We start from the raw sequence: 22,169 nt of genomic DNA, 5'->3' as shown, positions 1-22,169 counted from the left end.
TCTCTCAGTCTCTCTTTCAGTCTCTCTCTCTCTCTCAGTCTCTCTCTCTGTCTCTCTCTCTTTCAGTCTCTCTCTCTTTCAGTCTCTCTCTCTCTCAGTCTCTCTCTCTCAGTCTCTCTCTCTCAGTCTCTCTCTCTCTTTCAGTCTCTCTCTCTCTTTCAGTCTCTCTCTCTCTTTCAGTCTCTCTCTCTCAGTCCCTCTCTCACTCTCTCTCTCTTTCAGTCTCTCTCTTTCAGTCTCTCTCTTTCAGTCTCTCTCTCTCTTTCAGTCTCTCTCTCTCTGTCCCTCTCTCACTCTCTCTCTCTTTCAGTCTCTCTCTCTCTTTCAGTCTCTCTCTCTCTCAGTCTCTCTGTCTCTCTCTGTCTCTCTCTGTCTCTCTGTCTCTCTCTCTCTCTGTCTCTCTCTCTCTTTCAGTCTCTCTCTCTCTCTCTTTCAGTCTCTCTCCCTCTCACTCTACCCCCCTCTCTCTCCCTCCTCTCTCTCCCCCTCTCTCTTTCTCTCTCCCTCAGTCCCTCTCTCACTCACTCTCCCTTTCCCTCTCTCTCTCTCTCTCTCTCTCCCCTTCTCTCTCCCTCAGTCCCTCTCTCACTCACTCTCCCTTTCCCTCTCTCTCTCTTTCGGGGTCTCTCTCTCTTTCGGTCTCTCTCTCTCTCTCTCTCTCTCTCTCTCTCTCCCCCCCTCCCCCCTCATTCACCGGTCTTATGCAGAGTTTTACAGTTTCCGTCGCGGTTCCTCGCAGGTCCGTTTCAAGTAGCTGGCAGTTTAAAAACCAAATAATATTCTTTGTGTGGTTCATCAACCGCATTGATAAATTATCTGAAAGTGCCGCGAGGTGCGGACAACCTGGCACAACAGCAGTGTCTCCGTCTCTTCAGCAAGTGTTCCTCTTCTGCCACCACACGCACACACGCTACGCCTACACGTGCGCACTGGCGACCCAGGGTTAGGGTTACACTTGTGGATTGATTCACGCACTTTACTTTTTACATGTTTATTTACAGCATTAAACATTGAAATGTATTTTGTAACACGCTGGTCGGAATTGATGCGACTTTGACGTCACTCTAGAGCAGCTGTTGTCGTAGTTCTGCTGTAGACGCTGTGAATAAAAAAGCTCCACATAAAGCGATAATTAAACACTTGGCTCTCTTCCTCCTCTACCTCGCTATCATCTGCTCACAGATCCACTGGACCGCAAGCTCTCTTCTGAGTTACGTGGATGCTACTTGAGCATTTAAAAAGATCCGATCTGTATTGGATTGGATCCGAACGGGAAAAGATCAGATTCCATGTGACCTGGCCTGTTCACACTGTCATAAACAGATCAGATCAGATTCACATATGGGCAAGAAAAATCAGATTTGGGTCACATTGGTATATCAGTATTTTCATAACAATGTCACAGTTGTCAGAGTCTCTGGTAGTGATTTATCAGCTGAATCTGCAGCTCCCAACTTGGCTTTACAGTTTCAGCTTTTTGTTTATCTGTCAGCACTCAACTTTCCCATTCTGGTTCAGTCTCATCCTCTTATAGCGTTGTTTCTTTAGTGAACAGACAGTTAGAGAGTTAGAGACCAGCTGTAGAGCCAGAGATCTCCCTCAGGAGTTGTTGGAGACATGAACAATAATGTAAGTGTTTGTCTTCTCTCAACAATAAATCAGAGTTCTGACTCGACCCAGATCGACGACTGTCAGCCCCCTAAATCCCCCGTCTTCCCCTCGACTGGCTGCAGAGCCGAGGTTCACGTCCCCCGGCTGAGCCAGGACCTTCTGCAAACCTGCAGAACTTCAGGGTTTGTGTTGTGCTCTCAGGAAAGACGGACCCCGCCTCGAAGGTCTCCGACTGCTCAACCCAAGAGCCCAACGTTTCCCAAAAGCTCCACCGACCTCGCTTTATCCAAGAGTCCTGTCTTCTCAGAGACTGATCAGGGAGACGATGGAGAGCCAGAGCAGAGTCCTGAGTATTTTCAAAGTCCGGTGTTTGGCAGGAATACTCAGCGTGAGAAGTCTCAGAGTGCCTGCAGACCCCAGGTCTGTAACTCAGGGTTCATGTTTTCGTCTCAGGAGAGTTTAACCTCCTCAACATCCTGTCGGCCCAAGAGCCCAGTATTCCCAAGAAGCCACGGCCTTCCAGAGAACCTCCCTCCCCCAGAAAGACCAGCAGTCCGCCAAAGTCCGGTACTCTCAGAGAGCGACCGAGGGCAGACCGAGCACAGCCGACGCACGAGCCCAGTGTTCGGCAGGACTGGACATAGACAAAACACTCACTCTGCGAGTCCTTCAGCTGCAGAGCTCCGAGGTTCAGGCAGTGAAGAGAGTCCGAGGCAGGTGAGTTCAGGTGTCAGTACTGGATTTTGAGAGGTTAGAAAAAGTGATGTGTTTTATTTAAACACAAAGTAAATTAAATGGATGATGTGTAGATTGTGACAAAGACACCTCCTGAGCAGGACATTTTATGTGTTTTATGTGGTAGAGACGCTGTTTCTAAATGACCTAAAACCTATTTTAAAAAACTTATTTTATACAGTATAAGCCTAAAACATGTCCCTCTGTTCTACAGTTTTTCATTGAATTAATCAAACGGCATCTTTAAGTCCTTCTGGGGTTTCACAGGCCTTTTTTTTGTGATTCGCTCAGCTGTCACATTTTCCTGATTCTTTAGACATCTATTGATAAGCAGGCTGTCATCTCACGAGCTAAAGATAGAAGCAGAGCAGCATAAGAAGGATGAATGCCGGTGAAGTTCTGGCAAAGACATGAGAGAGGGAGAATCGGATGGGGGGGAGATTACGGCGGTCACGAGTCCATAAGTCTGTGTGTGTCTGTGTGAGAGAGAGAGAGAGAGAGCGCTCATATTCTCATTCAAAGGATCGGATAATGAACCGGGGAAGAGCTAGGCAGGGTGGAAGACTAGATTCGTGCAGAACCGGGTTGGTGGCTGCTGTACAGAGCAGAGGGGTAACTTTAGCTGAGAGGCTGAGCGGAGCGGGTCCAGAGCCGGAATGTGTACCCAACAATCGATTATTCAGGTCCAGCCCTATAAAGTATATTTACATTACCCCTAACCCTGCGTATTTAAACCAGCTTACCTTGATTCTTTAAGCGCTTGTAATTGACCGGGATGCAGCAGCCTTTGTCACAGTGATTTGACTCGTCTGGGGTCCTCCATGCGCTGAATTCACAGGGATTTGTTGAATTTGTGTTGATAGTTCCGACAAAGACGTCGTGAAATCCTGGAGGGACATGGATTTTTGGCGAAACCTACATAACTCCAATGAGCGAATACTGGTTGATACAACAGGTGGATCTCTGATCGTGTATTTAGTACTTTAGTACGAGGCTGTGAAAGTGCGGGAAGGAAGCAGCAAGCTGTTCTGCTACATATTTAATATATAATATTTTATTCAACCCCTAAGAATGAAAGTCAAAATTTTATTATTAATTAAATTAAAACATTTTTTATGCCTAAAATTATTTTACTTTATGTTCATTTTCAAATTCTGAAAAGATTCACGTCTGCTTTTTAATCATCGATCATTAAAACTTTGAATGTGTTTTTTCTCGCTGTGTTTCACTCATCACATCCAGGCACTTTGTAATTTCCCTGTTCTTCCTGCTTGTGAATACAGGACAGCAAGTCTGATCGCAATCAAGACGTCAGGTTAAACGAGTCGGGTACAGTGAGGTGTCTTTTCCTAATTCATCTTCACGAGGTCATGTGCTGTCAGTTGATGAGCCTTACATTGCTAGTGTGATCAGAGCCGGTTGGTCTCTGGGTGTTCTCTGGTTTTAGATGGCGCAGAGGAGCTGAATGAAACCTCCAAAGACCGGAGCTCAGCCACGCCGGAGCTGACAAGCGACATGACGCTACTCTGGTCTGATGAGGACGAGGACGTCACGGTACAGAGGCTCACTGTTGGAAGACCAGAATATGTTAATTATAAGGAATTATGCCGATGATATTCTACATTTTTCTTATTGCCAGTGAATCCCATGAAAAGAAAAAGGCTGACATCTCGTCTTCCTCCATCGAGCTCATTGTGGCACTGAGTGACGTGTTCTTTCATCAGTGGGAACACTCGCACTGTAGTTTATTTTCATTTGGACACACCTCCCAAATGTGTTAATCCACTGGTGAAAAGGGTCCTTAACAAATTCACTACTACGCCCTTGTTTTTAGGAAATTACCAAACCTTTTTTAACATGAAAAAATATTGTATTTGTGAAATGATTTTTTTTTTCTTCAGTAGAGCAGACAGAAGCTATTGCAAGGTTTTTACATGGGATTTGTTGACTCTTACAAAGGTTGCTTTCTATTTCCTCCTGTTTGAGTAAACGTTTGTGCGTAATGCCGATATGTTAAAAATATTGTGATTTGATATTTTGTCCCTCTAGGTCTCTTTTTATTTACAGACTAAACACACTTTAGCAGTAACCGTCTAAATAAATCTTTGCTTCCACCTTTTCCAGTACTTTCCTACATTGGTGCTTCTTTTTGTGTTAATTCACGTCTGAAATAAAAATACTCTTTTTAAGGAAAATCTGCGTTTTTGTCTAACCTTTCTTCCTCCCTCTGTTGCAGCCGGTGGGCTCGCCCAGCCCGGTCTTCCCAGAGGAGAGACATGTTCATGGGGCCTCCCTGAACCACGTGGCTGCAGCCTCTCCAGCGATGAACGGTTCCAACTGCAGGTAGAGAAAACGCCAAGAATACCAGCAGATCAGAGTTTCTGTTTCTCATATTAACCCATGGTCTACACTCTGTAGTGAAGCCTCACAGCTTTCTAAAGAGTCCTGCTGCTTTGCTCACTCTCTGTATGTTTCCACACACCTTCGCTCAGACCTTCTTGCTATTCCACGTCCACCAGCCGACAGCAGCTTTCCACCACAGAGCCAGAGTCACGGCCAGCCGGCAGTCCGGAAACGGTCAGCGGGCCGACGGTGCACTACTACTGGGGGGTTCCCTTCTGTCCACGAGGCCTGGACCCAGACACCTACACACAGGTGAAGATGTGTTTCATCTCATTATAAAGAATGAAAACTTGTTCTGCACCCTCATTCCACTCAATAATGGATTAGTTGATCGAATAGATTTGATGGTTGAGTCATTTTCAGGCAAAAAAGGTTTTCAGATGTGAGGATTTACTGCTTTTCTTCAGTTCTTTATTGTCATTCAACCATGTAAAACATGAATGAATGAAATTCGTTTCCCTGGTCCATCAGCATACAGAATAAATAACAAATTAAGAAAGGCCCTTTATACCACCTAAACATTTAGATGGCCGTGGTGTTCTTGCTCTTAGGCTGCGCAACCTTCTGCCAGAGGGGAGGGTGGGTGGAGTCCTTCATGATACCTGATGCCTCTGCACCTGCTGAGGCATGGCACCTCCTCCTTAGTCTTCCCCACATTGATGCAGAGATTGTTGACTCTGCACCAGACCATGAGTTCATCCACCTCCTGCCTGTGTCACCTGCAAACTTCACTATGTGATCGCTCGTTTATTTTGCAGAGCAGTTATATAATTGTAAACTGAAAATTAGGACTTGACTATTTTTATTTTATTTATATATATATATATATATATATATATATATATATTTAGTTATTTTGTTTGTTTTGGCGATATGATTATTGATACTAGGGGGAATGATAATTTTCAAGCATATTGATAACTCAAACAATAAAAGAGCAAGTTATCTAATTTCTCACTTTAACCTGTCTGTCCGTCCTTCTTACAGGTGATCCTGGCTCAAATGGAGGTGTATGAGAAGAGTCTGAAGCAGGCTCAGAGGTGTCTGCTGAGGAAGGCGGAGTGGGGGGAGGCCGTCCTGCCGGAGCCGGAGGTACGATGACAATTATAACATGGAGTTTGTTGAACTTATGTGCTGGATCTTGATAGAGAAGAATTGCGAGGTAAATACAGGTCGGACGCATAGGATGCTTCAGTCTCGTACTTTTTAAATGACGCCTCTATGCGAAGTGCATTAATGTTCATATGATAGATGACATTCTGGTTTGGATAGCTAAATAAAATAAACTAAAATTATAGATTTACTTTTAGCTGCATAAACCTAGTATTTTGGGTGGATATGAAATCTATCCACTTTCTTAGCTGTGCCAGAATTCATTCCACGCCCCTCGCCTGGCATTATGGCAGCAAAAATCAGCAGAAAGTGGAGTCTCATATTGCAAAAAAGACAAAAACTAACACTGAAAGTTATAAAAACTGAGCATGTTCAAGAAAAGAACGAATAAACTAGCAAACCTGCTTTAAAAACCAATAAAAAAACTTAACTGAAATTGAAAACAAAACAAAAACTACTGAAAAGAAATGCAAAACTATAATAATCTTGGTTCGGATAAGCTAACGTTTAGTGTACAGATACAGAAGTTAATGGGCCTGAGTTCTGAGTCCTTCATTCAAGTATTATCAGCAAAATGTGCTTAAAGTGTCAAAGAAAAGTACTTGTTTCCCCCCTGTGAATGATACATTAGTGTTTTAACACAAACTGTAAAAGGTTGGAAACAACTGATTTAATGTTAACAGCTTATATGTTTATGTAAAATATTAATCTCAGGAGTTGTGAGATGATTTGTGGGAGAGGAAAGAACAAAAAACAAAGTCCTGATACAAAAATCTGTTTTCAGTTTTTTTGGACTTTTCTCTTTTATTTTGGATAATTTTATGTTTTTGTGCCTCAAGCACTAATTTAAACGAAACCACATGAGAAGTTTAGAGAGGAAGTGTAGTGGAGAAGAAGTATAAAGTAGCAGAAAATAGAAATACTCGAGTAATTGCACTAAAGAAAATGTACTTAGTTGGGCCAGCTGATGAATTCGTAAATCCTACACATCTTCACAAAGGGATTGCACTCAAATATTTGTGCACCTCCTCCATCTGACTTTAAGATTGATAAAATCACCATGATGTTGATATTGACATGTACGTTGTTCCTCCCTGCTGTGAGCTGAAGACACCAGTGGGCATAAAGCTTTTGCACCGGATGTTTGAATCATTCAACGAGCATTATCCATTTTTCCCCTAGAAATCTCCTCCCTCTGCTGAGTCGCCTGCTGAATCACCTCAACAGCACGTTCCTCGAAGGTAAAACACACAAGAACTTCACCAGCTCTGCTTCTACAGTGGAAACATGTGTTGCTGTTAGCACAGAAATGTAAAATAATCCCCGGTGCACACTAGAGGATTTTCAAATCTTACCCGATTCTCAAAACGTCGGACACCACAGATATAAAAACAGAAGTAACCATTTATTAATATTTTAATGTTAAGAATGCACAAACCAGACGATTCAGTCAAGATGCAGGACAACACACTCAGCGTTTATTAGGGATGGGTATCACTACTTGATACCTTTTTAAGGTTTGACTGCCCAGTATCAAGTCGATCTCCAGTCAAACCAGTCCTTCAATCGATACTTTTTATAATAAGATTTTTATTTGCTGTTCACATCACTTGTCGCTGATCGATCGCTGCGTTCCATCACATCAATTAAACGCTTTCATGTCTGCTGATTTTACTCACGGAGCCTCCGGCTGCAGCTGTTATCAGATGTTGTTGGTTTGATCAGCTGGACGTGCAGCCTCTCCTTTCCTCTGTTTGTGAGTCTTTAGTTTAGTGACTTGTTTAAACACTCTTTACTCGTTTTATACTTCTGACTGTCGTTTTCGGAGGTTTTCAACTCATCAATAAAGGAAAAAGCGCTCGCTGAGATCTTTCAATTCAGTTTATTGCTGGAACTTTAACAAAATAATTATCCGTTGTTTACTATCAACAAAACGTATGAAAAATGTAACTTAAATTTGTTTCCCCCAACTTATTTGGGCACTAAACTATTTCACTCCTCCTCTCTCATTCAAATATAAAAGAGTCCCAAGCTGTCGTCCTTCCTCTGAGGATGACCTAATTAGGATGCGGAGCGATCTGATACAATTTCCCAAAACTCTCATGTAACAGCTATTTGAAAAAGAAAGAGAATTGACAACCTTTTTTATCCATAACAACATTAAAAAATAATAATAGGTTACCAATCAACTACTATGGCTTCAACAGGTGGCGTTTCACAAAAGGTATTGAATAAAGTTCATTTTAAGGGTACTGGTTGTGGTACTGGTATCTTAAAATTGTAAACAATACCCAACCCTAGCGTTTATACCAAATGATTTTAGAGTGGCGATTCCGAGGACTCGGGATCTCACAGAATCCCGCGTGATCAAACAGAAACAAACATGGAGGCAGACTGTCGTCGTCAGCAGCTGGTTGCTCTTGTGTGTGCTGCGTTTTGCCCAGAAAAATAAAAAGATGAGAATCAAACTGTGGATGAACTCGAGGCTGAGAAGAGGGAATCAGCAGGTTTATATACATTTTATAGTGCGAGCAGATACGCAGCACGCTGGTGACGCTTCAGCTCGCTCTCATTAGCTGTTGCAGGTTTCTGATCGGCGGCTCCCTGATTTCGAACCGTATGATTCAAAATCGGGGAGCCTCTGATGAAATCGGTGACCTTCAGATTATGTCTGTAAACCCCTCTCACTACAGAATCGAACCAATTATCGTCTAGTGTGCAGCCAAGTCAGCTCTTCGGTCTCAAAGCAGAATGTTTGTGCTCCACGCATTAAAGACAAATTTAGAAAAATCTGCAGTGCAATTCTGAGATAATTAAGTTTACAAACACCATGTTAATATTATTTGCTATAAACCAATGAATGATATAATAATAATAATAATAATAATAATAATACAGTACGTACTAGGGGTACCATATCATATTCACAATGTATTTGTGTGTGGTTTTTTTTTTATATATTAAAAGTCTTATTATATACCGTTACACACAGCAATGACAAGCATGGCTGAAAGCTCCATGATGGAGGACTTAGTTCCAAAAAGGGGGGGCGACTTCAGGGTTGTGGAAGTGGTTTTATTACAAAAGAGCAGATTTACAACAAACCGAGGTAACAATGTAAGAAGAACACGAACAACTGAAGGTGGCAATAAAACAAACTAATTTCACCACCTCAAGCAGAAGCACCGTATGAGTATGAGGAGTCAAAAATCCTACGATAAGAGTTTTACAGCAACTGTGAGTTGGATGCCATCAAATTGAAAACCTGATCTGTTGCAGTAATTGTTTTAATATATTTGATTTTCCAATTACACACATAATAATGATGATAGAATTTATTTACTGGTGCATCTCAGAAAAATTAGAATATTGTGGAAAAGTCCATTGTGAGCACCAGAACCAGACGGCTCAGGTAACGTTTGCAGATGTTTTGAGTTGATTAGCTGATTAAATCTCTTCTCAGGTCGACGTTTCTGTATTATAAATTAATTATTCTAAAAATTCTAATAGTTTTGAGAAACTGGAGATTTATTTCCTTGAGCTGTAAGCCGCAATGAGGATTATTACAGGGGAAAAAAGAGACTTGGAACATTTCCCTTTTATGTGTGTAATGAATATACAATATATAAGTTTCACTCTTTTTGAATAAAATCACAGAAGAAAATGAACATTTCAACCATATTTCTTTTTGTAAATGTAAATGGCACCTTTCATGAAAAACATTCAGCTCAAACTGCTTTACATTTAAAAAGTAATAAAAACAGGAAGAACAAATAAAATATTAAATATGCAATTTAAATAAAACAAACACCTAAAATAAAATTTTGGGGGCTGTTTTAAAGGGTTGAAAGATAAATATTCAATAGTTGGATAAATGTTTTTGTCTCTCGGCTGTCATTAAAGCTGCTGTGACTGATTCTGGGGGCTAAACGATAAGATTAGATGAGCCTTTATTGATCCTCCACAAGCGATTTAACTCAAAATAAAAAAGCAGTAGAACTACTAGTATAACTAAATAAAGTGTTGTACTTAAACTAATACTGCAGTACTGCCTCTAGTGAAGTGACACAGTTGTGTGAGTAGTAGGAAAGTACATGTAGAGTACCATGATACCATCTACTATAACAGCAAACACTATAATAATATATCATGTGATTAAATAATGGTACTTGTACAATATAGCATACAGTGTAATATAACAGTATAGCAACATCGTATAATATATTATGGGATCTACAGTATAATATGAGGTTAAATGTGTAAGTTACATCTAAATGTAGTGATTTTATTTAGCATGTTAATGTAATTTTGCAGTTTTAGTGAGCTACAGAGAGTAAACAGCATAGTAATGTCTTCTTGCCACTAGATGTCACTAGTTAATAACATACGTTAATTCTCAGATATCAGTAGCAGTTTATTATTCAACTTTTTCCCCCACTGCTCAAAGTGAATATTGAACAAAGTTTTTGAGAGTTTTCTCGCCTGTTACTTGGACTGAATTGGGATTTTGTTTGACGTCATCATTCGCTTATCTACAGCAAACAAATCAGAATAGTTGGTGGCGATTCAGAGGTCTTCACCGGCAGTAGTTTCTTTCTAATTTACAGTTTCAGCGCACTGTTGTGATCAGAGTAGCTTATGTTGTCCTTAGATCTGTACACAGAGTGTCATTAAATAAGATTTTGTATATTATGTTTAACTTAAGCTGAACTGGTGACAATTTTATATTATATTTTATTTTTTTTAACTTTTCAGGCGTGGCCTCAGACTGAGAGGCAAAAAACTGTGTGAAGCAGCTGATACCTCTCCAGCTGAGGTAGATGAGGAGGAGGAAGAAGAAGAAGAAGAAAGGAAGAATGAAGAAGAAAAGGAGAAGCAGAAGAATGGGGAAGAAGGACAGGAGGACACTGACTGTGAGGTTTGTCCAGGTACTGAAGCTCCACCATTTCTTTGGGCTGTCATTAAGGTGTGTGGAATAAACAGGTTGTTTAGCTTAAAACGCTAGAAAGCAAAGAGAGTTAGGTATTTTCTAAGTGACCAGAAGCAGCTCAGCAGATGATGGTTGTAATAAAGTCTCGAGTCTAGAAGCTGGCCTCCTCTGTGATTACTATTTCATGCACAACAGGCCCTTTTCATGAAATTTAGATGTGATATAAACTGCTGTCGGCGTGTCTCTCTGATTTGTAACATCAGAGACTCAACTGAGTGGTGTCGACGACGACGATGACAGGACGCAAGACCTGATGATGGCCACAGACGATGGAGCAGAGGTGAGTGTAAATACAATAAAAATTACTGCATTTGATGTTTGTATGACAAATGGGTTAATGTGTACTTTATGGTGTCTGAACTTAGTGTGTACTTTATGGTGTCTGAACTTAGTGTGTACTTTATGGTGTCTGAACTTAGTGTGTACTTTATGGTGTCTGAACTTAATGTGTACTTTTTGGTGTCTGAACTTAGTGTGTACTTTATGGTGTCTGAACTTAGTGTGTACTTTATGGTGTCTGAACTTGGTGTGTACTTTATGGTGTCTGAACTTGGTGTGTACTTTATGGTGTCTGAACTTGGTGTGTACTTTATGGTGTCTGAACTTGGTGTGTACTTTATGGTGTCTGAACTTGGTGTGTACTTTATGGTGTCTGAACTTGGTGTGTACTTTATGGTGTCTGAACTTGGTGTGTACTTTATGGTGTCTGAACTTAGTGTGTACTTTATGGTGTCTGAACTAAGTGTGTACTTTATGGTGTCTGAACTTGGTGTGTACTTTATGGTGTCTGAACTTGGTGTGTACTTTATGGTGTCTGAACTTGGTGTGTACTTTATGGTGTCTGAACTTGGTGTGTACTTTATGGTGTCCGGACTCTCGGTGTGTACTTTATGGTGTCCGGACTCTCGGTGTGTACTTTATGGTGTCCGGACTCTCGGTGTGTACTTTATACTGACAGTAATAGTACTTTTGATTCTTTAATTACATTTTGCTGATCATACCCTACACAATTGCTGAAAAATTGCTCCTCTCTGTGCTTGAAATTCTCCACAGCTCCGACCTAAAAGCCCGGAGTCTGAGATTGAAATGATTCTCCGAGATGATTTACCAGCCGTGGGCGAGCGGGAGGAGGAAATGGAGGTGGACGGTGAGGCTGCATGCTTTACAAATAGAACAGGAAACTTTTGTAGTTTTGTGTCTGTACTGACATAAATTTCACCAACTTAATTGGGTGGTGAGTTGAAAGCTAATACTAGAAATTGATTTCTTTAAACCCTCACCTTAAAGGTTCAGTGTGTAAGTTTTAGAGGCATCTAGTGGTGAGGGTTGTGAATTGGAACCATTGGCTCACGGTGCATTCATGAGCTCCTCGGATGATCCCATTTTCCAAGTTGTGAAATTGTTCTTCCAACTTTGGTGTGTTCATGTGCTCTTACCCCTCCCTTTCCAAGCGAGCAGGAGTATAAATATTACACACTGAACCTTTAATGAAGGAGCGTGTCCATCAGGAAACAATTTAAAAAGTGAGTGTGTGTGACTGTTTTCAGCACCAGTGGACAGAAAAACGAAGGAAACGAACAGCAGCAACGATGTTGGAGGACAAAATGTGAGAAAAAAGGAAGTAGAAGAGGATGCTGGGAATCCAGATGTGGGGGATATAAAGGATCGAGGGCTTCAGAGGTCGACTTCTCCTGAACTGGAACGAGCTGCCGTCCCTCGGAGCCCGGAAACCAACGTGGACTGTCCCATCTGTCAGGGATCCTTCCCCGCGACAGAGATCGAGATGCACGCTGCGTACTGCGACGGAGAAGTGGCCCTCGTGGACGAGAGGAGGCCCGAGACCGACTGCTTCCAAGGTGACAGAAACCGTTTTTTATTTGTACAACACCTGTGAAATATTAGAAAAGTGGTTCCCAACCTTTTTTTGGTCCAATGCTTGATTTACACTCCTGCGTAGTGTCTACGTGTGTAGCTACGCCGTAGGCTACCCAGGTAGCCATGCATTTATACTTTTGCATCGGCGTCTCCATCATTCTGCGATTACACCCCCAAACGCTAGTCAGCGGTAGCGCTACAGCGTCCACTGTGTTGACATTTTCCGGCTGAGCAGACTAACTTCCGGTTTAGCGCTCCGCTAACGTGAATGGGGGGTAAAATTGTGACCCAATGGATCACATTCTGATAGTGAAACGGGACATTTCGCTTAGGTTGTGACGGTCAAATATATTGATTCACTGTGTTACAGCCGCCATTTTGGCCGCTAGCCGTTACTTCAAAGCAGGCGCACTTCCTGACTGCTCGGAGGCATTGGGGGCTACCCAGCCGACCAGTCACAGTTACGGTCCGTGTCGCCTCAACGTGTAGTTACGTTTTTCAGGAGGTGCACGTCAGGCGACGGCGTAGGCAACGGGGCAACACAGAGGCTACACATCGATTTGACGCAGAAGTATAAATTGCACTTGCACTTTATGCACTGTATGTCCACCGTCACCCCTTCATCAATTCCCACATATCATGTACCAAATGTGTCACTCACTCATAAAATTATATAACTACTACCATCAAATTATTAATCCTTTACTTTTAGCTACCTGTTAAGACTTCTGTGCTGTTACATAATTGCAGCAGGTACAGCTTTTACAGAAGCCTTTAATATGTAGACATTTTCTTTTATTCAAATTCTAATTTCTATGTTTTCAAATTAGTTGAGCTACTTTGTGGTCTTTCCACGTACAAAGAACAAGGACCCCTATTTGGGAAAGACTTACGAAGACAATTCGAAGGTTCAGAAATGGTTACGAAAATACAGATACATTTCCACCGTTCCCAGACATTAAGACGTTATTTAGGCAGAGTAAATGTAATAGCTAGATAGTCTATCGTGTCTGCCCTCTGTCCAGGAAAAGCTACACCAACGGTTTTGAGTTTTTGTCCTCGCAGTCAATTACTTTCTTTTATTCACTATAATGCGGCATTCAGACCAAATGCAAATTTAAGCATCGCAACGCTCTCCTCGCCAGGGGTTTTATTGCTGGACAACTGCCAAGTGTTCACACACAACTCGTCATTACTACAGCTGTATGAACCCAAAGTAAACATTCTGCTGTGATTAAATAGCAATAAACGGATCAAACTACTGCTGAAATAACTACAACATGATGCAGATTTGTTAAACATATGAATTCATGCTTTGTCAGGTCTGTCAGCAGGACAACAACTTCTAAAATGTTTGTTTTCTGAATGGAGTTTGGTTCGATCAGGGCTATGCTAACTTATTCACAGTAAAGTACAACGACAGCTGGAATAAAGTTACAGACACATTTTCTGAACTCACCATGTAGTTCAACCTCCTCGCTGTCTGTTCTCTAAGTAATGTCCAGTTTTGTCTGGTTTTTATATAAATATGAAGTCGTAGTCCAACAGAGCTCTGGGAGCCAACCGACGCTAACAACAACAGTGGAACCGGATGTGCACGTAAGCTGCCGAGAAGCTCGAGTGAAGATAAATCAAGTTGTAATCCCAAAAACTAAAGTAAAAAGCTAATTTAATAAAACAAGTTAACTCCGAGCTCCTCCCGCGAGCAAACGGGGTAGTTGTCAGAGCATAATGCAGACCGACTACGGGAGCAGAAAATGCTAATACTCAAGTAAAGTAACTCGAAGTTGCATTTATGTTCAGAGAATGTCCGACACTTTCATGGCTGCGCTCAAACAGCTTTTTGTAGGCTGTGGATTAGACAATATTTCTCCAAGGAGAGCAGTTGTAGACTGTGGCAGCGCCGTGATTAAAGTCTTGACAGGTCCAGTAACTAAGGTTGGCGTGGCTTACCGAAGGGTCAATTGTCGTCTTTGTGTGAAACCTCCAGCTGTTCAGATGTCACTGTTGTTGTTGTGTTGATGATTTTAAAATGACACCTCCCTCTCCACGTTACAGTGTCAATGAAGCCACGTAGGAAGAGAGCAAGAAGCAGAGCAGAAGTGACGGATGAGGAGAGTAACGACCACTCAAACACTGGCAAGTAAGTAGATACGACCTGTCATCTTTAACAGGAACAGCTCAGTGTTTGGATTTTTAATTCACCTTCTGTTTTATTTTCCACAGGAACCAGGAGAAATGTTACATCTGTCTGAAAGCCTTTCCTCTGAGAGAATACAGCCGACACACTGAGCTCTGCATCCAACGGCAGGCATCAAAGACGGTAAGCCCGGTTAACACCCCTTCATACAGCGTGACAACTGACCTGATCTGTTTTGTTTTGTTGAGGATATAAAAAAATATTTTCTGACCTTCCAGAAAGGAAATCTGCTGTCAGCACTGGAGCGAACTGAGAGCAGGAGTTCAGGTGAGTCTGAAAGTCTTTTTCGGTGTAACCAAACAGGTGCTGTGTCTCAGTTTGTGCCCTTCTGTACTCACACTTTCTGTTTTGAGTGCATAAGTGTGGCAAAATGCAGTGCACAAAGAGTCCTCGGATGGTGTACTCATAAGGGTCAAAAAGTTGAATGTGGTGCGCTGGACGGTTCTCATGCTGGAGCTGCTGTGCTGCTCTCAGACCGTTTCATACTCTCATGTTTACTTTGCTAACGCACAACCTAGCTAACATTAGTTACATTACTTGCTCTGTTATGATATTTGTCATGGTGTTGGATTTCTCTCTTCTACTCACCTCAACCTTAAGCCCTGGATATACTTGCTTTTAACTACGCATTCGCATACGATGCATAAATGGCTGTAAAATAAGATGTCTGTCACGCGTATCCCGCGTTCCTTTGGAGGGTAGGTTTTGCGCGTCTCCAGAAATTAACGCTAAGCGTCCGTGAGATGCAGTTCAGTTTATGAACGTGGGGGCAGTATGTCGATCTGACCGGCAGGTCAGCAGCACAATCCTGTTCCACACACCAGCCCAGGTGGTGGAGGTACGCAGTTGGTTTTCCAACCGTCATTAAATGCAAAAGAAGAAGGTCAGCAGCAGACTTTAAAAAAGGAGATTTAAGGCGGGATATTTACAATAAAACTCCTGGAGCTGGTCCGCAAGTACCGAGATCGTTATGTCTCATTAAAATCATAACCTCGTCAAGTGTCGCTGTGTTTGGTTTGTTTACGATGTGCAAATTCGGAGGTTGTCAAGGAAGATCATCCGGTGTCGGCGAGGGATGATCCTGTCCTGATCTGCCCCCTGGTGGATTCAGGTTTAATCCTCCATGTACACGCAAAGTACGCAGGCAAGTATGTAAACAAAGCCATCTGCGTCGGTGACGCCTGTTTTTAAAAAGCGAGTATATCCAGGGCTTTATAATGCAGAGAAATATCCTGAGTTGAAAAATGTTCTCTCAGGATATATATCGTTGTTAGGATATGAAATTACCTATATCGGGATATGAATTTTTGCAATATCACACAGCCCTAGTTACTGGTAACTATTCCATTAGTTACTATAAACTATTCCCGTTTTACAAGTAAGATTTGATTATATACTAGTTTTTAATTTTTAGTAACTAGTAATTAATCCTTTAGTTACTAGTTACTATTTTTGAGTTTGCTAGTAACTAGCAAATTGAAATCAATGGGGCTCTGCGGTTCAGAAACCACTTATTATTATTATTATTATTATTATTATTTGAATAGTTACTAGTAATTATTTCCATTTTACTAGTATCTATCATTTAGATACTAGTAACTATACTTGATGCTACGTCAGCAAGCTAACATGCTCATGATGACAATGTTAACATATGTTTGATAGGTATGTTGTTTACCATGTTCACCATCTTAGTTTTCCTTGTTAGCATCCTAACAGTTGTATTATTTAGCACTAAACACAAATTACAGATGAGGCTGATGGGAATGTCTTTAGTTTTGCAGGTATTCAGTTGAAATATTCACCTGAGATGAAAAGTCAGAGGATTCATCATCATCAGTGTAGACAAAATGTTTATTATCTTACACAAAACGAGCAATTTGAAGACATCAACTTGGGGTCTGACGGCGTTTTTCACTGTTTTCTGTCATTTTATAAACAAAATGATTGATAAACTGAAAATCAAAGTGTGTCATTAATTGATAATGAAAGTTATCATGACAATTTGAATTGTGTCAAAACTAAGAGAAATTTTGAGCCTTCCATCTAGGATTGGTTGATATGGCCAAAATCAGACATTTTTATATCACAGTAACAGTGTGTGTATATAAAACAACTCGGTAATTAAAGTGTAGTAATGTGGGTCTAGTCTCCCACTTGATCCTTCATTTGGCCCTCAGATCAGTAGAGCGAGTTCTGATCCTGATGGTTAATATTTTCTGGTTTACAGGTGAGACTTGCACCTCATGAGCTCGATCAGATCACCTCCAGACTTGTTTTCGCAGCCTCAGAACAAAAGAATCAGCAGCAGAATCAGGTTTCAAAAACGCTCATCAGTCAAACTTCAGTTAATTCAGATGTTGTTGTTCTGTGTTCACAGAGGCCGGACCGTCCGGATCCAAACTCCAGCCAGCGTAAGACGTCTTTAATAACACTGTTATAATGATGATTATGATTTAAATTGAGAGTTTTAACACCTTGCTGTGCCAGTGCGTCGTGTAAATCAGGTTAACTATTAACTATCTACAGATGTAGTTTTCTTACGTGCATGCATTTTTCTTTGGGTCCAATCTTAATCAACTTATTTACAGTAGGAACACGCATTTTCAGCATTTTGAAGACAACGGTTTGAGCTCCATTTATTTATCTTTTTGACATCTTTTTATACCTAATGATTTAATTAGTTGCAGCATATTTTGGCTGCAATTTAGCTCCTCTGTAGTGTTTAAATCCAGTTGCTAAACTTTTGTTGCAGCTAACGCCACTCCTCGCTTTCTCGTTCCACTTTAACAGGTTTTATTAAACATGTAATAAAGTGTGTAAAGCAAGAAAACAGTCAGGTGCTGGTAGGTCGCCCGTTTTGGCAATGAGAAATCCAAAAACAAGCCACAGCACCACGGGTGGAAATTAACGTTTTGGCTCACCTGACAAGGTGGCTGGTAGATGAAAAAAATCCACCACCAAACATATTTTTTACGGGCCAAAATAATAAATTGTCTTTTTGTGTCACACATACATTTGTTTCTGTACTTTCCCAGCTGTAGACATAGTCAAATGAAAATCAAACAGGAGGGAACAAATAAGTATTAGTAAATTATTGGTGTGTTCTGTTTTAACGGGCAAATGTGTTCATCTTGTATTAAGAGAGGTCATCGATCTGCGGGATGATGATGATGATGAGGAGGAAGACGAGGAAAAGGGCGGCGTTTCAGTGCCCCGGATCAGTAACTCTCCCATCAGAGCCTTCACTCCGATCTCAGAGGCCACCGGCTGCCTTATCGACTTCAAAAAGCAGCGAGTCAAGAAGCTGAGCCAAAGACGAAGATGAGGACGACGTCCTGAGGGTACAGACTGAAAGCACTGGAAACCAGAGCCTTAAACTAAAGACCTAAAAAACATTTATCAATTTGGACTTACAATTACAAAACACTTGTTTTGAACACCTTCCTAATGTGAAATGTTGAATATTTATGCAGGTAAACAAACACAAATTGAACAAAATGTCACATGTGCAAAGGAAACCAGATTATGACTCTTTTTTCTTTTCTTTTTTTTTTGTGCCACTAAATGTTTTCTCTATTTGTTTATTTTGAAGGTGTTCCAGACTACCTCTTCATTACTAAAACATTTCCTCTTTGTTACTGTAGCTTTGGTTTAATGTCTGTCATCTGGCTCCACAGCTGGCTCAACACTCTCAAGTCGCATTCGCACAAACAAAATGTGGCCTTTAGCTTAACGTTAATGTTTGTAGCCATGCTATGAGTCCAAATATTGTTAGTCGCTCCACCACTTACCTCTGAAATATCTCAACAACTGTCTTATGGATTGCAGTGAAATACTGCACAGACAATCCCTCCAACTTTGGCGGTCCCCTGATTTTTTTTTTTTTATTTTTATTTTTTTTCCTCCAGCGCCACCAGCGGGTCAAACACTTAACTTTATAACCGGAAACCGCTAAAGCTATTGATTCAGTTCGGCCTCATCTGTACTTGTAATTAAGATTAATGCTAAACACAACATGCTAAATATTAGCGTGCTGACTTACTAAGAGTGAGCATGTGAGAATTGCTAACATGAAGCATGCTAACGATAGCATGTAAACTGCTAATGCGTTAATTTTAAACATGCTACACTAAAATGACAAACATAAAATTGGAAATGTTCCACGCTAAGTGTACTTTGTTAGCATTTTAGCAAACATCACATCCGTAACCCTGAATCCAGACCACTGAATTACATCAGTGAACCACATCTGTCGTTTTGTTTTAGAAAAACAACTGAGCCAATCTGAGCTTTGAAGGCTAATTAAGAATCCTGTGCAAGAGCCAGAAGAAATGGCATCATAGCTGCAACTAAGGATTATTTTCAGTCTTTCATCTGCTGATTAATCAATTAATTGTTTTGTCTTTTAAAATCAAACCAATGTATCTCTTTAATGACAATAGCCTGAATAAATAAGTGAACAAAATCAGTTCAGCTCAAAACGCTGCTGAGCCTTGAGGCCAATTTTATACTTCTGCACCAAATCTACGCCGTAGCCTGACACACACCTCCCCAATAATGTAACTATATGTCGCGGCAACGCAGACCGCAAGAACTGTGATTGGTCGACTTGCAGTCGTCACATTTCCGGCTTGTCCTCCTTGTGCCTCACCCGGTTCGAGGGTCGTACACACCATCACCTCAGACGCCTTCTCTCGTTTCTCTGTTTTAGTAATTTCACAGAAAGTAACTGCTGTTCAACATCGATCAGCTCCAACTCCATCATGATTCACTCCCTTTCAGTCGCCAATGTTTTATAGTAGGAAACACAGAGGAAGGAGAAGAAGGAAGAAAGAAGATATAACTGAAAACAACGGAATATAGAAACCCCACCGCCAAAACGGCACAGACGGCAGACATTTATGAGTCTGAAATGTCCTTCAATGGCCACCGTTGAGGTTACAACGTGGCCACCATCAGGACAGGAGCTAAGAAAAGCAAAAAACTCCATTTACAATCCAACGGGTTTTAGTTTCTGGTCTGTAATGAGATGCTGCTAGCGAGCTGTTATAAATGAATAACCATTAGATACAGTTTTAAGATCAAACAGTGGGAAGATGGAGAGCTTCTACGAGCCCTGACTGAATTCTTCAGAGGTTCGTTCTTTCTGTTAAGTGCACGTGAAAAAATCTAAATGCTTAAAATGTGAAATCTTAAGGATTGATACAGTCAGAGCCTCTGTTTTCCTGCTTTTGTCTTGTTTCCACTCAATCGATCAACACCATTTCCAACAACATCCCTCACTACGTCTCGGGCTCCGTGTCGTCTCTTCTTACTGCAACTTCTTCATACAGCAGGTGGAAGGAAGTGCGACGCATTTAAAGCCTGGAGTTTCCCCCTTTCAGATCATAAACTGCCCGGCTGCATCATGAATCAAAGGTTTGTCCCACTGAAAATGTGTTTGTATGTTTTTTTGGGGGGGGGGGGGGGGATCAATTTCACTGTCTGAAGATCAACTTAAAATGTTGTCTCTGTCCTGTAAAATATTTGTTTTGTTTTCATCCTTTCTCTTCACTGTGGACCATTTAAATTGCTTGAGGTGCTCTGCAAAGTTTAATACAATATACTTTTTTATTTTATCTTCGTCTTTGACTGCACACTGTCAGAGTATCGGCCTTCGTTACTGTCTCAGCACTTTTGATTTAAATATAGTTGTTTCAAAGTAAACTTGGCTGTAATGCACTGAGCGCACTTGTTGGTTCGTTGATGAAAGAGATGCAGGTGATGTTGCGTGATGTTTTTGTCCTTTTACTAAATCTTTTCCGTCACGGTAAAGTCTCAGTGATGGACGGATACAGCGTTTGTCCACTCCTTCGTGTCAGCAGCGAGAGACAAGCTGCCATTTCACTTTCCCTGTTTCCTGTCAGAGTTTGGAGAAATGCGGCAATGTGTTGTTTTGTAAGACTCTGTCACAATGTTCGATTACACCAACCGGGCCAGGAAAAAAAAAAAAAAAAACTCTTAAAGTTTCAATGGGGGATGTGCGTCCTAAAAGCAAGCAAGTAAAAACTGTTTACACCATGTGGACAGAAGTGTGTGGACACCCACTCATATGTGACAGTTGACCAGGCGATTCTGACACTATGCATTATTCTGGGGGCTGAAACTATCTATTACTTTCTTTGTTGATTAATCGATTAGTTGTTTGGTCGATAAAGTGTCCGAAAATGGTGAAAAATGTTGATTAGTGTTTCCCCAAGAAGACGTCCTCAAACGTCTTGTTTTGTCCACAACCCAAATATATTTATATACACTTTACTGCCATAGAAGAGGAAAAAATGAAATTTTAAATTACTCATATCGATTAATATATTATGAAAGTGGTTGGAGATTAATGTAATTGTTGATATCAAATCAGTTATGTTATATACATTTATCTGCTGCTCGAACAGACTTAGGTGGAGGAAGTATTTCTTTACTGAAGTTAAAGTACTGTAATCTTTCTGTGCTGAAAAAGTACTGTTAGAATTGTTTGTTATATCATTACATTATTACTCATTTCATTTTTAAATGTAATTAATATAAACATATTAACATATTATATATTTTGTATTGGATTGCAACTCAAACCCAACCCAAAATGACACCTTCGCTGTGCTTGTGTCCAGAAATAAATAAAATTGCAAACATTGAAAGGAAAAAGCAGCAAATCCGATTATCGAAAAAGTTGCTAATATAATTTTCTTTCATTCAATTTAATTAATGAATCGTTTCAGCTGTAATTTTAAATAAACTTTTTGGAAGTTTAATTGAATTTTGAATTGTCAAAAGTTTGGAAGTCTAGTACTGTATGTGTAAAAAATCTTAATTTGTAAAGTAGATGTCTGATACATGTAGTGAAGTTTAAAGGTACTCTGACATGTAGTAATAGAAGTAGAAAGTAGAGCTGCTGTTAAATTAATCGCCAACTACTTTGATAATCGTTTTATCAGTTTGTCTTTTTTTCTTTTCTTCTTTTCTTGCTTCTTCTTTAAATTCTCTGATTCCAGCTTCTTAAATGTTGAAATTTTCTTGTTTCTTTCCTCCTCTGTGACAGTAAAGTAAATATATCTGGGTTGTGGACAAAACAAGATGTTTGAGGACGTCTTCTTGAGCTTTGGGAAATACTGATCGGCATTTTCCACCGTTTTCTGACAGAGAAAACAACCTATCGATTAATCAACAATGAAAATTGTTATTTAAAGCCCTAGAAGAAAATAC

At 40.6% G+C, this 22,169-nt stretch overlaps 2 protein-coding genes across 3 annotated transcripts in view; both read left to right on the top strand.

Moving 5' to 3' along the window:
• Positions 1 to 18,448, top strand: part of uimc1 (ubiquitin interaction motif containing 1) — a 26,215-nt gene extending 7,767 nt beyond the window's left edge. For both annotated transcript variants that reach the window (XM_046039227.1, XM_046039226.1), the window contains exons 8-23: positions 1,663 to 2,328; positions 3,630 to 3,675; positions 3,794 to 3,900; positions 4,583 to 4,689; positions 4,839 to 5,001; positions 5,737 to 5,841; positions 7,045 to 7,103; positions 10,618 to 10,790; positions 11,056 to 11,132; positions 11,906 to 11,999; positions 12,400 to 12,708; positions 14,786 to 14,870; positions 14,954 to 15,050; positions 15,146 to 15,194; positions 17,308 to 17,341; positions 18,072 to 18,448. In XM_046039227.1, coding sequence (XP_045895183.1) covers positions 1,663 to 2,328; positions 3,630 to 3,675; positions 3,794 to 3,900; positions 4,583 to 4,689; positions 4,839 to 5,001; positions 5,737 to 5,841; positions 7,045 to 7,103; positions 10,618 to 10,790; positions 11,056 to 11,132; positions 11,906 to 11,999; positions 12,400 to 12,708; positions 14,786 to 14,870; positions 14,954 to 15,050; positions 15,146 to 15,194; positions 17,308 to 17,341; positions 18,072 to 18,255 — 2,355 coding nt within the window. In that variant the 3' untranslated portion in view covers positions 18,256 to 18,448. The remainder of the gene's footprint in view (positions 1 to 1,662; positions 2,329 to 3,629; positions 3,676 to 3,793; positions 3,901 to 4,582; positions 4,690 to 4,838; positions 5,002 to 5,736; positions 5,842 to 7,044; positions 7,104 to 10,617; positions 10,791 to 11,055; positions 11,133 to 11,905; positions 12,000 to 12,399; positions 12,709 to 14,785; positions 14,871 to 14,953; positions 15,051 to 15,145; positions 15,195 to 17,307; positions 17,342 to 18,071) is intronic.
• Positions 18,449 to 18,673: 225 nt separating this feature from the next.
• The window catches only part of LOC123962833 (hexokinase-4-like), a 34,620-nt gene continuing 31,124 nt past the window's right edge, over positions 18,674 to 22,169 (top strand). Inside the window, exons 1-2 of the mRNA XM_046039229.1 lie at positions 18,674 to 20,065; positions 20,264 to 20,348. The gene's annotated coding sequence lies outside the window, so the exon portion shown is untranslated. The remainder of the gene's footprint in view (positions 20,066 to 20,263; positions 20,349 to 22,169) is intronic.

Source organism: Micropterus dolomieu, linkage group LG23, assembly GCF_021292245.1.
Source record: "Micropterus dolomieu isolate WLL.071019.BEF.003 ecotype Adirondacks linkage group LG23, ASM2129224v1, whole genome shotgun sequence".
Taxonomy (NCBI): Eukaryota; Metazoa; Chordata; class Actinopteri; order Centrarchiformes; family Centrarchidae; genus Micropterus; species Micropterus dolomieu.
The sequence above is the reverse complement of the archived record's forward strand: the minus strand, read 5'-3'. Positions and strand labels throughout refer to the sequence as shown.